Raw genomic sequence first — 14,935 nt, 5'->3', positions numbered from 1 at the left:
CCGTCTGGTCCAGTTCCAGAAGAACACAGATGAGGCCATGGTGCATTCACACTCTCAAAACATTTCTAAAAATTATAGACACATACATGGACTCTTGCTATGACCTTTGTCCTATAGTTACCTCAGTCACTCAGTAAAACGTTTCTCAGACCTGCTGTTTGTATTTCACAGGGCATTACGCTGAAAATGAACGAGCTCAACCATTGCATTGTGGCCCGGATCATGCATGGTGGAATGATTCATCGGCAAGGTCAGCTCCCTTTTTATTTTATATGCTCATTTTATGTCATGTGAATGACCTAAATTTTTCCTCCTCACCTTCAGGGACCCTGCATGTTGGAGATGAAATCAGAGAGATTAATGGTATCAGTGTTGCCAATCAAACAGTGGAACAGCTCCAAAAAATGCTTGTGAGTTAACAACAGAGTTACATTGTGCTATGGGTCAGGTCAATAGGATAGCATGAACTTTTTCACTCCAATCATGTCAAGCCTATTTCTGCATCCATGCTTTCAAGTGTTTGTCATCCACAGAGGGAGATGAGGGGAAGCATCACGTTCAAGATAGTACCGAGTTACCGGTCCCAGTCCAAGTCTTGTGAGGTACAAAACCAAAACCTGGTTTACTTACTACATGTCTGTGTATGAAGGTGAAAGAGAAGAAAGCATGACAAACTTTGTGTTGCAGAAGGAGTCACCAGATTTGTCTCAACATTTGGCTGCTAATGGTCATGCAAGTGTCACCAGCTCCATCCAGGTGAGTAGAAAAGCATTGTAGTTCAAGGACCTTGAAAGCAATAAATACACGTAATATATATATATATATATATATATATATATATATATATATATATATGTATGTAACAGTTAGTAGTATTGTTGTCAATATTTACAAGGCTATATTGGTTACCCAATAGGATCTGCCAGCAACAATTCCGCCCAAAGCTCGTCAGGTGAGTTTTACAGCAAACTTCCAATAGTCTTCCCCTTTGCTTCTGTAATAACTGTTAACTGTTCCAAATCAGTGTCATCCAGATCTGCATGTATGTGTTTATTACCCATTACATCACTACATTTGTTTAGTGTCCGTCTTGGACTCGGGACATTTAACCTTAGCTCAACTCTGCTAAAGGCTTCATTGAACATTTTAATACCACGCTTGGAAGGCTAGAGCTTGAAGCAGGGATGGGCAACTGAGGAGGGCCACAATATTTCATCAGCGCTACCAGGGGGCTACATAGGCCTTCCTAATCTTCTGCCTGACAAAAATGCCATTTTAAATATGGTCAAAATATCTGCATATGTCCGTTTTTTAATAAATTTCATCCTTAAATGCATGGATAAAAGATCCGCTCTTCAGCAACAAAGGGTTTGAAGCAATAAAAAAATAACCACATACTGATTCCCCCCTCCCCAAGTGCAAAGGCTCGCTTTCGTAAAAAAATACCATTTAAAGATGGCACAAAACTGCTGAACAGGAAACTAACATTCAGTGCAAGAACTCATTTTGTGCATTCTTTCCACAAAAATCCTCTCCCTCAAAATGATAATGTTATACTATGCTAGTCCTGCATGTCATTCAAAATGCACACATTATTAGGCCTACTCACTTTGCAGTATAAGGCAGTATAACACTTAGCTTTGTTGAAGGATCCCTGGTGCATCTACTGTTCTGCCGCTTGTCCAGGCCACCGTACGAGTTTGCAACACTATTAACGGTGTTCAATATGACTGTGTTTTTGGAGGACACAAGTTTTAGTAACTCTTTGTGAACTTTAAACAAACTGTCAATGGTTCTTTTGAAGAAAATAAGCTCTTGTTTGTATACTTTTAATTTGAGAGCTTGGCAGCTCCAGTATACTTCTCGCATTAACTTTGGTTCCCAGCATGCATTGCGCTAGTCAGTGCTGATTTTATTTTTTTTTGCTTGTAATAAAGGACATTCATCATTATTGTTCGTGTTTATATTACCCACAGTTAATTGAATCTGTCTTAATCAACTGTCGACTTACACTTATTTTGCACTTTGCATGAAACCATTACTGTGAGTTGTATACGATATAATAACCTCTCAGTTAGTTCCTTTTAATGCAAAGATAAGCTGAGTTTAGCATTACGTGGCATCTTACCAACTATATACAGTAGGTACGGAAAGTATTCAGACCCCTTAAATTTTTCACTGTTATATTGCAGCCATTTGCTAAAATCATTTATAATAAGTTCCATGTTTTTCCTCATTAATGTACACACAGCATCCCATATTGACAGAAAAAAAACGGAGTTGTTGAAATTTTTGCAGATTTATTAAAAAGGAAAAACTGAAATATCACACAGCTGTAAGTATTCAGACTCTTTGCTGTGACACTCATATTTAACTTGGGTGCTGTCCATTTCTTCTGATCATCCTTGATGGTTCTACACCTTCATCTACACCTTAATTCGAGTCCAGCTGTGTTTGATTATGCTGATATGATTTGATTAGGAAAGCCACAAACCTGTATATATAAGACCTTACAGCTCATAGTGCATGTCAGACCAAATGAGAATCATGAGGTCAAAGGAACTGCCAGAAGAGCTCTGAGACAGAATTATGGCACAGATCTGGCCAAGGTTACAAAACATTGCTGCTGCACTTAAGGTTCCTAAGAGCACAGTGGCCTCCATTATCCTTAAATGGAAGACGTTCGGGACGACCAGAACCCTTCCGAGAGCTGGCCGTCGGGCCAAACTGGACAATTGGGGGAGGAGAGCCTTGGTGAGAGAGGTAAAAAGAACCCAAAGATCACTGTGGCTGAGCTCCAGAGATGCAGTCGGGAGATGGGAGAAAGTTCTAGAACGTCAACCACCAGTGCAGCCCTCCACCAGTCGGGGCTTTATGGCATAGTAGCCCAACGGAAGCCTCTCCTCAGTGCAAGGCACATGAAAGCCCGCATGGAGTTTGCTAAAAAAACACCTGAAGGACTCCAAAATGGTGAGAAATAAGATTCTCTGGTCTGATGAGACCAAGATAGAACTTTTTGGCCTTAATTCTAAGCGACGTGTGGAGAAAACCAGGCACTGCTCATCACCTGTCCAATGCAGTCCCAACAGTGAAGCATGGTGGTGGCAGCATCATGCTGTTAGGGGTGTTTTTCAGCTGCAGGGACAGGACGACAAATGCAGCCAAGTACAGGGATATTCTGGTCGAAAACGTTCTCCAGGTTTAAGTTCCATCAAGACAATGACCCTAAGCACACAGCTAAAATAACGAGCAAAGGGTCTGAATACTTATGGCTGTGTGATGTTTCAGTTTTTCTTTTTGAATAAATCTGCAAAAATTTCAACAATTCAGTTTTTTTCTGTCAATATTTCAACAATTCAGTTTTTTTCTGTCAATATGGGGGTGCTGTGTGTACATTGAGGGAAAACTTTACTTATTTTAGCAAATGGCTGCAATATAACAAAGAGTAAAAAATTCAAGGGGGCCTGAATACTTTCCGTACCCACTCTAAGATGCTAGTGAGCTCTTCTTGGTAATTGCGTGACAAAACCTCCTTTCCGAGGTAAAAGAGCTTGTGTTTGTCTTGTATGACTCATCAGTGCCACAAAACCTCCTTCCGGAGGTAAAAGAGCTTATGTTTGTCTTATATGACTCATCAGTGCCACAAAACAATCATGGCTGACATCTCCTAGCAAATTAGGTACATAAGCTTGCCTTTAACTTTGTTGAACATAAACTGCTTCCTATTCTTGATGATATTCCTGATGGAGAGGACCTGGTGGAAGCGCTACTAATGCTGAATGGTGCTATTACAATACAGTACTGATCAGCTGTAGAAGAAACACATTTTTGTTGCCGACCACATCATATTGTGGTTTCCCTTGGAGGGCCGTTATGACTGTGAACCCATAAAAAATTTATGATTGCATTATTATTGTTACATATACACTACAAATTGATCAGAATCAGAATCATCTTTATTTGCCAAGTATGTCCAAAAAACACAAGGAATTTGTCTCCGGTAGTTGGAGCCGCTCTAGTACGACAACAGACAGTCAATTGACAGAGAACACTTTTGAGACATAAAGACATTCACAAAAAAAAAAAACAGTCACTGAGCAGTAAAGGGTTGCTAGTTATCTGGTAATGCCGGTACATTTTTTTTTTTTTTTGACAATTGTGCAAAAAGATGCAGAGTCCTCTAGCACTTAGAGCAGTTCGAATGACTAATATTGCAAAGTCCGGTGCAATGACCATTGTGCAAAGGGCGCCGAGACTTCAAGGAGTGTATGCGGTTTAAAGTGACGAGTAGTGCATCACATGGATAACTTGTTTTGAAATCAGAACCCAGTAAACAGCTTTTTGTACAACTATTCAATTTATTTCAAAAGCAACATGGGTAAGAAAAAGGCTTGAAATATTTCATTCTCAACGGTATTAAAAGTGAAGACATTTTGCAATTTTTGGTATTTTAGAACTATGTAGTGGATACACGTTTGGTATTTGGTTTCCCAGGCCACATAAAAAGATGTGACGGGCCTCTGGGTCTTGAGTATGACACCTGTGTAGTAGATGAAACATGTTTATAATCAGGGATGTACATAATTGGTGCGCAAATCCACTGAAAATATTAAATGCGCACGCGATTCGATTGTATCAATGCGCTTTTGCGTACCACCAAGCATTTTCTTGTTCCTTTATTTTAAATTTATTTATTTATTTATGGGAGCACAGCGGTAGACGGTAATGTTGTCATTCACAAACAACTCGTTCAAACGAACCAATCTTTTGAATGAACTTACTGAATCACTTAATGAACTGATTCGTTCCTTTCTCAGTTTAGTTGAGCTAAGCTGCGAGCCTGTGGCCCACCGTCTCCACTCACGGGCAGCAATGGTGGCTGAGTGCGCGCAGGCACCGACGACGAGTTGCTGCACAGCTGCTACAACAGTCCATCAAAATGTCTTTACGTGAAACCGGACCGTGGTGCAAAAAAAGTTTATGGAACGCTACGTGAGTGAACTGCGCCTAATCAGCTGATCGCGCGCTCACATACTGCAAGTCAGGGGCGGGGCTAGCTTGAATGGCGCCCTGTGCGAGACTCCTTGATGTAATAAGTAACGAATAGTACGCATGTCTAAACGGGCCTAAGTTCATCCAGTGAATTAGATGGGTGATGAAAGAATGGGTCATGAAAAAAATTAGCACCAAGCAAGCTGGTGCTCATTTGAGAACCAGACCAAAATTATTGTGTACCTCTGTTTATAATCCTTCCCCCACCCACCCCCCCAAAAAAACTTATCTATCTATCTATCTATCTATCTATCTACACACAGACACACACTCAAATTAACTGAGTCAGGGTGCAGATCCCATGCGGCCTGTGGGCTGCCAGTTGCCCATCACTGGCTTGAAGTAATGACACCTCATAAACAAACAAGAGTTTTCCCCCATCACAACTTTGCGTGTAAAACTCAACATTCACGAGCTACATGATTAACTTCATGCTCAAAGGTGACACACATATACACAGTGACTGATGGCATATGGACGTCAGATTCAGCATACAAATATGAGTCCCTCAGTGCACCCTCTTGTTTGTGCCCCACAACGTATTCTACTGCATGATTTATGTGTAAGTGTGTGATGCTCTCAACTCCATAGATCTCCAGACCTGCTATCCAGGACAAATTGTCCATCAAGGTAAGATGTCTACGAGAGGAAGCACGTAGAAGTAGATCCCCACTCACCCCATCCCTGCCTCAAAGCACTGCCCTTAGCATAATGATACATTTGCTTCCAACTAGCAATTACCGTTAGATAGTACAACGTATTCCATCTACAGTTCTGTTTCCTTTGCTACCTTCAATCTTAGGTTCTTCATTAACCTGTGCTGGCTTTGCATTTGTATGATGTTGTTGATTTAGTAGCCACTCCATTTTCATAAGGGCAGTTGAAACAATTATAGTCTTTCTTGTAGTCTCCCATGACGCTATGAACAAAAGTCGTGTCTGACTGTTCCGCCCCTGCAGATCTATGTTCGTGCTCAGTTTGAGTATGACCCGGCAAAAGATGACCTCATACCTTGTAAGGAAGCAGGAATTCGTTTCAGGGTGGGTGACATCATTCAGATTATCTCCAAGGATGACCACAATTGGTGGCAGGGAAAGCTAGAGAATACCAAGAATGGCACAGCAGGCCTCATCCCTTCCCCAGAGCTGCAGGAGTGGTAAGTGACAAAATGATCGCTCAAGGTCACCATCACACTTCCCAGGTTTGCCTTTACGCTGATATGCAAGCATTGCGTCACGCTTCGTGTGGTGTTCACAGGCGTGTGGCATGTATAGCCATGGAGAAGACCAAACAGGAACAGCAAGCAAGTTGCACGTGGTTTGGCAAAAAGAAGAAACAGTATAAAGACAAGTACTTGGCCAAGCACAATGCAGGTAACACACATGCACTCATGTCACAGAATATTGTACACTTATAGTTGTATAGTATACTGTTCACAGGAAACACCAAAGGCTCAGTACCCATTAGAAGGTGATGTTCTAGCCGCTGTACTTGAGCCATTTTCATGAGTCTGGGTCTTTTTACAATCAAACTCAGAATCAGCTTTATTGGCCACGTATCTTACAAGACACACAAGTTGGACTTGCAGCCACTATGACAAAATAAACATTTAGGACATAAAAACACAAGTGTGGAGAATCATTGAGCAATCAAAGTATACCACAAGTGTGATGATGCTGATATAATGGCATTGTGCAATGATGCAGAGTCCTCAAGCAATGTATTAATTGCACAGCATTGTGCACTAATTAATATCTGGACTGTCATGATCCTGGTGTTACACTTTGAAATGTCTTTTGTCAAGTCCAGTGTGGCATGTTGCTTCTTGCCTCAGAGACCTTCACCTCTGTCAGTGTTATTCTTGACTAACCGATGGACATATCCACTTTGGATACAACATTTTTGTCTCCTTTTATTTGAATGTGTATTTTATTAACCTTTGCGCTCCCACCCTCTGCCCATGTTTCATGCTGTCTCATACCCAATGACTCTGCTGCATGTAAGTAACTTCAGACAGCTGGCATCCAGCTTCTGTGTTTTCTTCCTCGTCTTCCCTGTGTGTGTTTGACCTTTGAATGCAAATACCTATTTTTGTCAGTGTAAGGCAAATACTGTAGTAAGATCCTTATCATAGCATTGTTCATTATGTTGTTATTCTCTGGCCCAGATTAGAAGTAACAAAAAGTCTCTGCATTACTTTTAGGAATACTTTAAGAGCCAGTGTTTCTCCTCTATTTTGACAGTGTTTGACCAACTAGACCTGGTGACATATGAGGAAGTGGTCAAGCTGCCTTCCTTCAAGAGGAAAACACTGGTTTTGCTTGGTAAATGAAGTCTACCTTTAAGCTTCCATTAATGCTGATGATGAAGCTGTCGTTTCACACACATCTGTATTTCCATTCAGGTGCGCACGGAGTAGGCAGGAGGCACATCAAGAACACGCTTATCACGAAACATCCGGATCGCTTTGCCTACCCCATCCCTCGTAAGAAATACACATGCTTACCATCACGCACTTGTATACAATAATGCGACTAGGTTTTTCTCTTGCCTAACTTTCAAATTTGAAGCTGAACCTTTTTTCCCCCTTTTGTCTTCATCAGACACGACTCGGCCTGCGAAGAAAGATGAGGAAAATGGAAAGAACTACTACTTTGTGTCTCATGACCAGATGATGCAGGACATCAGCAACAATGACTACCTGGAATATGGCAGCCATGAAGATGCCATGTACGGAACCAGGCTGGAGACTATTAGGCAGATCCACGCTCAGGGCATGATCTCCATTCTGGATGTTGAGCCACAGGTAAAGTAAACCACGTGTGAACAGCAGCAAATGACCCTCAGAATTCAGTCAGCTCCAGGAGGCTGTTTGACCTTTCATTTGTTGAGATTGAAAGTAAATTTTCCAATCAGAAATTATGGAAATATCTGTATAATCTAATGTAATTATATTTTTTAATATAATACAGTATCTCACAAAAGTGAGTACATCACTCACATGTTTCTTCATATTTGATTACATCTTTTCATTGGGCAACACTGAGGAAATGACACTTTGCTACAATATAAAGTAGTCGGTGTACAGCGTGTATAAAAGTCTACATTTACTGTCCCCTCAAAATAACTCAACACGCAGTCATAAATGGCAAAACCGCTGGCAGCAAAAGTGAGTATACCACTAAGTGAAAATATACAAATTGGGCCCAATTAGCCATTTTCCCTTCCCGATGTCATAAGACTGATTCATGTTGTAAAGTCTCAGGATTGAATGGGAAGTTTGTGTGATAATTTTGAGTTATCACTCTCCTACTGGTCACTGGAAGTTCAATATGGCCCCCTGATGGCAAACAACTCTCTGAGGAGCTGAAAAAAAGACATATATATTGTTGCATTATGTAAAGATGGCCTAGTCTATAGGAAGATTGCCATCACCTTGAAATTGTGCTGCAGCACGGTGGCAAAGACGAGACTGCGGTTTAACAGGGCAGGTTCCAGTCAGAACAGCCATCACCATGGTCAACCAAAGAAGTTGAGCGCACATGCTGAGCGTCATAGCCAGAGGTTTTCTTTGGAAAATAGAAATGAGCGCTGCCAGCAATGCCGCAGAGGTGCCGAACCCACTGGTGCCACAAACTGTGGTCACGAATTCTAACGAAACCTAGTTTAATGTAAGTATAAACGTAAGAAGTATTCTTCTCTTTTGTTGCCAAATGTGCACTAGTTAAAAATGTAATTGAAGATCCTTTGCAGGCTTGTTGCCGCCTTCTCAGTCAGCTACTATGTGAAAGGGTATTTTTGATGTACATTTATTTTACTCATTATAGTCCCTCAAGGGAAAATTTAACTCATACTTGAATGTATACTTTGTGTTGTTCGAATGTCTGCGAGGTTATTTCAAAAAATACAACTGTAAGCTCAGTGGACAATATAGTTTCCTTAGAAAAAGGAATAAAGTCTCCATCACCCCAGCATTCAGTGTTTATTTAATATCATACCATTAATTATGAACAGATTAGTGATTGAATCGCACAAGATCATGGTGTTTATTTCATTGATCATTCCCATCATGACACCCATCATCAAATAGTACTGTCGTTGAAATGATGACCAAGGTTTTTGGCGAGCAGTAGCGAGTGCACATGAAGCCTCGAGAAGGCTCACTTACTCCTTCACGTCACAGTACGGTCTGTCTGTAGGTTGAGTTGTGCGCCCTCTCACGCCCGATCATCCTGTAAGTCCTCCTGCGTTGTCTCACGACCATTCCAGTTTTTCCAGTTCGGTGTCCAGCTCCCTGAATCATAATGTAAATGTAGATTCAGAATAATATGGTAGCTATTGTTTTCACGGCTTGTTTTTGTGCCGTGGCCGTAAACATGCTCTGTTCTGCTTTGAATCCACATTTTTTGTTCTTAGAAAGCCTTGTCAGACCGTGAAAAAAGTGTCAGACCTTGATCACAATGTGAGAAAAGTAAGGGATCCCATCAAGGTATGCGGAGTCGTCAGGGAACATACAGTCATCCGTGGTAGAGCGCGGGCCGAAGCGTAGTGCATGTTTGAGCCTCTGTGAGACTCAGCAGCCCCGTTGCATACAGTATACAGTAATGGATCATGAGAAAACAAGACTTGAATGCACAAATTCAAGTGAGTTATACATGAGCGACCAAGTATGCGCACAAGCACGGTTTAAACAAACTGTATAATGTTGTAAGTCTCAACTTTTGGCATGTACATCCAACAATAAATCCTGGGAATTATAGGCAAATGGTAAAAGGCAAAAGAAACTACACAGACTTGTGACGAAGTGTTACTCTTTGCCTCCCTCATTTTAGGCACTAAAGATTCTCAGAACCGCAGAGTTTTCTCCCTATGTTGTCTTCATCGCAGCTCCCACTATCACGCCAGGCCTCACGGAGGTACAGTGACCGGCTTCCATGTGGCTTCCCTTGCACTCACTTATTGGTGTTTGTGTATTTGCGTGTTTTTGTATATGCGCTGACTCCATTCATACAAAACCAGTCAGTATCCTTAAAAGGCCAGTGTTGTCCTTTTCTCAATGCATTTCTCACCTCCCCTCTTTGCTTTAAGTACATTTGTCTTTTCTTTGGCATGCCTTTTTTCCATTTGCAATGGAGGTTCCCAAGTGGTGTCGCAAGCTGCCTGTAAGTATTAAGTGCTCATCTTGTGCGCGTTTGACACTCAAGGCTGTGTAGCGTCAAATCCCAAGATCCCTTTTGAGTGTGTGTTTAGTCAGCAGCACATCTGTCAAGCTCCTCACTGCATGGAGGCAGACTGCCATCTCCTGCTCTTGACGTCATTACTACCGGCATGTGTGAATTTGTTCGTGTTTTTGTTAGGATGACTCCCTGCAGCGGCTCCAGAAAGAGTCGGAGATGCTGCAGCAGACGTACGCGCACTACTTTGACCAGACCATCATCAACAACGAGATAGACGACACCCTGCGCCTGTTAGAGGAGGCTGTGGAGCTGGCGTGCAACACCCCTCAGTGGGTCCCAGTGTCCTGGGTGTACTGACAGGATGACAGCAGAAGCTCATCTTACTGAAGCATCCACAGCTCCTCCTGAACAGATGTGCGACGTTGGTGCAATCACCTGCAAAGTCATCTGATCAAAATCCTGTGTTGTGTAGATGAAGTTACAATAGGGCGAGAAATAACTGTACCACCTCATGAGGACAACACTCTGGCCCTTTTTGTGTTTCATTGGCCTTGAAGGCCTTAATGTGTACATATATACATGATCTATCTGCAATGATATCAATGCTAAAAAATGTTAGGTGAATATAGTTCTGTGCTTACATAGTTGACGGCTGCGTGGGGTGTGTTCTATATTTTGTACATTTATTTTCAACGTAATGGATGACTGATAACACTGACAAGGCAATAGAAAGCAAGCCCTTAAGCAAGTGTGCATGGGTGGGTCCTCAAGGGCACTCGATGTGGAACCCATGTGCCCAAACCAGTTGAACTTTGAAGCACATCAGAAGCTGCCACAGTGTGCACAAGTCAGTCGCTGGACACCAAACTTAACAAAAAGCACAGGAAACTTGGCAGTTTCGTTCTCCAGCCTCTTATTTATTCCACCGTTTTGTCAACTCGCCTCTTGTATCCCGTGTCCCTCCCCAACTTATGATCGTCTTTGTTTACATCAGAATTTGCACAAAAAAGACAATGATCATCTTGTCGGCTCACACATTTTGGTGCGCGAGTAGCCTGCTCCTCCCCGCACGGAGCGCAGTCTGTGATCCTGCAGGTACATCCAGCACTCAAGTGGAAGAAAAAAAAATGAAGTAAAATTTAAATATACTGCCTTAATGAGGCATGGGGAAGAAGTTTGTAACATCTATGCACACCCCCAGTTTCCCTTGGGCAGACTGCCAGGGCCATTGTTTTACTCTATTATATTACTACTACTGTGCTAGAGGAGGGTCGAACTTCATGTAGGTTGGACGTCTCAGATGTTAGAGCCAATGTTTTGGAACTTAACATTTGTGTTTATATATATATATATATAAAAAAAAAAAAAATACAAGTATTCTTGTTTTGAGGGTGAGTAAACAAGTACAAATTTTGTGTAAATGTTTCAATGGTATGTCATTTGCGTGACCTACAGAGAGCCAGTGTTTAATAATGTTGAAAAGATGCTCTGTGTGTAACATGTTGACGCTCTACCAGAAGTAGCACAGCGCTTCCCCGTCACACACACGTGACGTCATCATGATTATTTTCGAGAGTACAGTTGCTTTTGTGCCTCTTCGTGTTCTCATTTTAAGTCGTGTGTAAATGACTTCTGTAAATGTCTAAGCAGCTCTTGTGTATGACGTTTTTTTGTTATTTCATTTTGTAAAGAAAAAAATATATCTATACACTATCTTGAATTGAATGTGTGACAGCAAAGTTACCCGACTTCGTTGTGGTTTGGACTGTTTTACTGTCTGTGTTGATGCAGGGAAAGAAATGAGATGGATGAAGACTTTCTGAGGGGACGAGTGCAATGACACGTTTGGGTGCATGATCAAAATTGCACCGTTGAAGGTCATCCACGCTCCTATTGCCAGAGGGGTGAACCATTTGCAGGGTCCAGGGGGTATTGCACGGTATTGTAGGTGGTGATTCTTGCCTGTAAAGGGCAATTTTTCAGTTGTTTTCAGGTGTTGTTTTTGACATGTACACAAACTTGCATCATGGCTCTTAAAATGCAATGGCAACGCTTGTCAAATGCGAGATCACTTCGAGGTTCGTATTTTCATGTAATCCCTTTGCAACTTTTAATGGCACTGAGAAGCCAAGGCGGAAACTCGCAATTATGAAAGACAGTGTCAATTTTGTGATTGGCCAGTTTAACCGAGGAAATCACCGTCAGTGCAATGAGGCGAAAATGCACGAGAATCAGCAGAAACCGAAATCAAGGACTGACTAAAATCGTGTATAATGGGACTAAGAATGATGATAATGAAAATATATATTTTTTTAAAAAGTTCCAAAATATTTGAACTTTGTCCGTGAGCGCGGTTTTAGATTTTGAAGCAGGAATGTAGAATTTCAAACGTACCCGTTACCATAATACCCAAATTTGAGCAGGTTCACGCGGCTTTTCTGACAAGTCACAAATTAATCAAGCATAACAGTAGACCACAAAACCAACTCGCCCTCCCCCAATAAATACAACATAACTGTATTTGACATCTTAATGGGCATGCGCGTTGCAGTTTTTTTTTGTCTTTTATATACAGTACATTCTAAAAGTAATGAACAATTATCTTTTAGCAGTTAAAAAGAAATCTCTTACATAGCTTCTAATGGTGTATAAACTATTATAGAAACAAAAAAATGGTATTGGTAATTACCAAAGCTACTAATTGAAGTTTTGGTCCAATACATTTGTTTAGCGTTGTCATGCATATTTATGAATAAATCGAATGTTACGTAGTTGCGTACAGACCTCCGCCAAGGCTGAACTTAAAGGAAAAGAAAACTCGTGAAGCATTGTTCATTTGCAGGCTGCGTGCATCAAGGAGGATGTTATATAAATACAGTATAGCAATAATGGGGTTCAGCTGACATAATTGTGAGGAGTTTAATAAAATCACAAATGTCAAAAACTAATCTATGTATTGTAAAAAAACAAATGAAGTTTTCAAGTGAGTACACCTATGCGTCAAGCAAATCGGATTTTTAAATTATTATTTTTTTTACAAACATTATGGTTGAATAATCGTATGTAAAACTGCTTGGTTGTTCACAGAGGAATTAAGAAAAATCATTTCATTTTTGTTTGTGTCGCAATGCGGAAATGACGCACAAGTGACGCCCGCTCCCACAAAACCCGTTGTCCTCGCCCCCAACCCATATGCACGTGTTTGATCGAATATCATATACCTTGTATTTATTTACTCGACAGACGTTTACTGCGCTTCGACCAAAAGTCCACCAGATGGCAGAGTTGCTCTTTTCAATTACCTCCCGCCAACAACAACATCACTTAATTGCTTTGCGAAGAATGCACATATGAACGAACCAGCGATAGAAAGGATGGCAGTTCAATTTTAGTATGGTCACAGATTCAAAATTTTGACTGGTTTCTCTCCCTTTTTATAGTAGCTACTTTTGTACTTAAGTTTGCAGCCCTATGGGAGGCACAAGCCAGTGCAAACTAGGCCGGTCCCAAGCCCGGATAAACTCAGAGGCTTGCGTCAGGAAGGGCATCCGGCTTAAAACTTTGGCAAATAAATATGAGCGTTCATCCAGAATTCCATACCAGATCGGTCATGGCCCAGGTTAACGGCGTCAACCTGCAGGGCGCCGGTGGAAATTCAGCTACTGTGGGTCGAAGTTGAAGAAGAAGAGGTGCAAAGCGGGTTCTTCGGCAGAAAGAGAAGAGGAAGGCACTGAGCTTAGAATTGAATGTTGGGACTATCCATCCATTATCTGAGCCGCTTCTCCTCACTAGGGTCGCGGGCGTGCTGGAGCCTATCCCAGCTGTCATCGGGCAGGAGGCGGGGTACACCCTGAACTGGTTGCCAGCCAATCGCAGGGCACATAGAAACAAACAACCATTCGCACTCACAGTCATGCCTACGGGCAATTTAGAGTCTCCACAATTAATGCATGTTTTTGGGATGTGGGAGGAAACCGGAGTGCCCGGAGAAAACCCACGCAGGCACGGGGAGAACATGCAAACTCCACACAGGCGGGGACGGGGATTGAACCCCGCACCTCAGAACTGTGAGGCTGACGCTCTAACCAGTCGTCCACCGTGCCGCCATGTTGGGACTATGATAGGAAAATCTCAAGAGTGGGTTGACATGATGATTAGGAGAAAGGTTGATATATTGTGTGTCCAGGAGAGCAGGTGGCAAGGCAGCAAGGCTAGAAGTTTAGGGGCAGGGTTGAAGTTATTTTACCATGGTGTAGATGGGAAGAGAAATGGAGTCGGGGTTATTTTAAAAGAAGAGTTAGCTAAGAATCGCTTGGAGGTGAAAAGAGTATCAGATCGAGTGATGAGGGTGAAATTTGAAATTGAAGGTGTTATGTATAATGTGATTAGTCGCTATGCCCCACAGGTAGGATGTGACCTCGAGGTGAAAGAGACATTCTGGAAGGAGCTAAACTAAGTAGTACTGAGCATCCTAGACAGAGAGCAAGTCGTGATTGGTACAGATTGTAATGGACATGTTGGTGAAGGAAATAGGGGTGATGAAGAAGTGATGGGTAAGTATGGCCTCCAGGAAAGGAACTTGGAGGGACAGATGGTGGTAGACTTGGCAAAAAGAATGGAAATGGCTCTAGTGAACACTTTTTTCCAGAAGAGGCACGAACATAGGGTGACCTACAAGAGCGGAGGTAGAAGCACGTAGATGGATT

The 14,935-nt window shown here is 41.9% G+C and overlaps 1 protein-coding gene across 9 annotated transcripts in view; it reads left to right on the top strand.

The window, feature by feature from the left end:
* The window catches only part of LOC133489307 (peripheral plasma membrane protein CASK), an 83,206-nt gene extending 71,257 nt beyond the window's left edge, over positions 1-11,949 (top strand). For 3 of the 9 annotated variants that reach the window (XM_061798268.1, XM_061798260.1, XM_061798278.1), the window contains 15 exons: positions 1-40; positions 172-250; positions 325-410; positions 534-602; positions 688-756; positions 917-952; positions 5,644-5,682; positions 6,012-6,208; positions 6,310-6,425; positions 7,296-7,376; positions 7,457-7,537; positions 7,656-7,858; positions 9,885-9,968; positions 10,188-10,214; positions 10,410-11,949. The exon at positions 1-40 is cut by the window's left edge and continues 149 nt beyond it. In XM_061798268.1, coding sequence (XP_061654252.1) covers positions 1-40; positions 172-250; positions 325-410; positions 534-602; positions 688-756; positions 917-952; positions 5,644-5,682; positions 6,012-6,208; positions 6,310-6,425; positions 7,296-7,376; positions 7,457-7,537; positions 7,656-7,858; positions 9,885-9,968; positions 10,188-10,214; positions 10,410-10,586 — 1,384 coding nt within the window. In that variant the 3' untranslated portion in view covers positions 10,587-11,949. The remainder of the gene's footprint in view (positions 41-171; positions 251-324; positions 411-533; positions 603-687; positions 757-916; positions 953-5,643; positions 5,683-6,011; positions 6,209-6,309; positions 6,426-7,295; positions 7,377-7,456; positions 7,538-7,655; positions 7,859-9,884; positions 9,969-10,187; positions 10,215-10,409) is intronic. The other 6 variants (XM_061798295.1, XM_061798289.1, XM_061798303.1 and 3 more) reach the window with 4 other exon arrangements.
* Positions 11,950-14,935: the final 2,986 nt, after the last annotated feature.

The sequence above is a fragment of the Phyllopteryx taeniolatus genome, chromosome 1, assembly GCF_024500385.1.
Source record: "Phyllopteryx taeniolatus isolate TA_2022b chromosome 1, UOR_Ptae_1.2, whole genome shotgun sequence".
In the NCBI taxonomy this organism is placed as follows: Eukaryota; Metazoa; Chordata; class Actinopteri; order Syngnathiformes; family Syngnathidae; genus Phyllopteryx; species Phyllopteryx taeniolatus.
The sequence above is the reverse complement of the archived record's forward strand: the minus strand, read 5'-3'. Positions and strand labels throughout refer to the sequence as shown.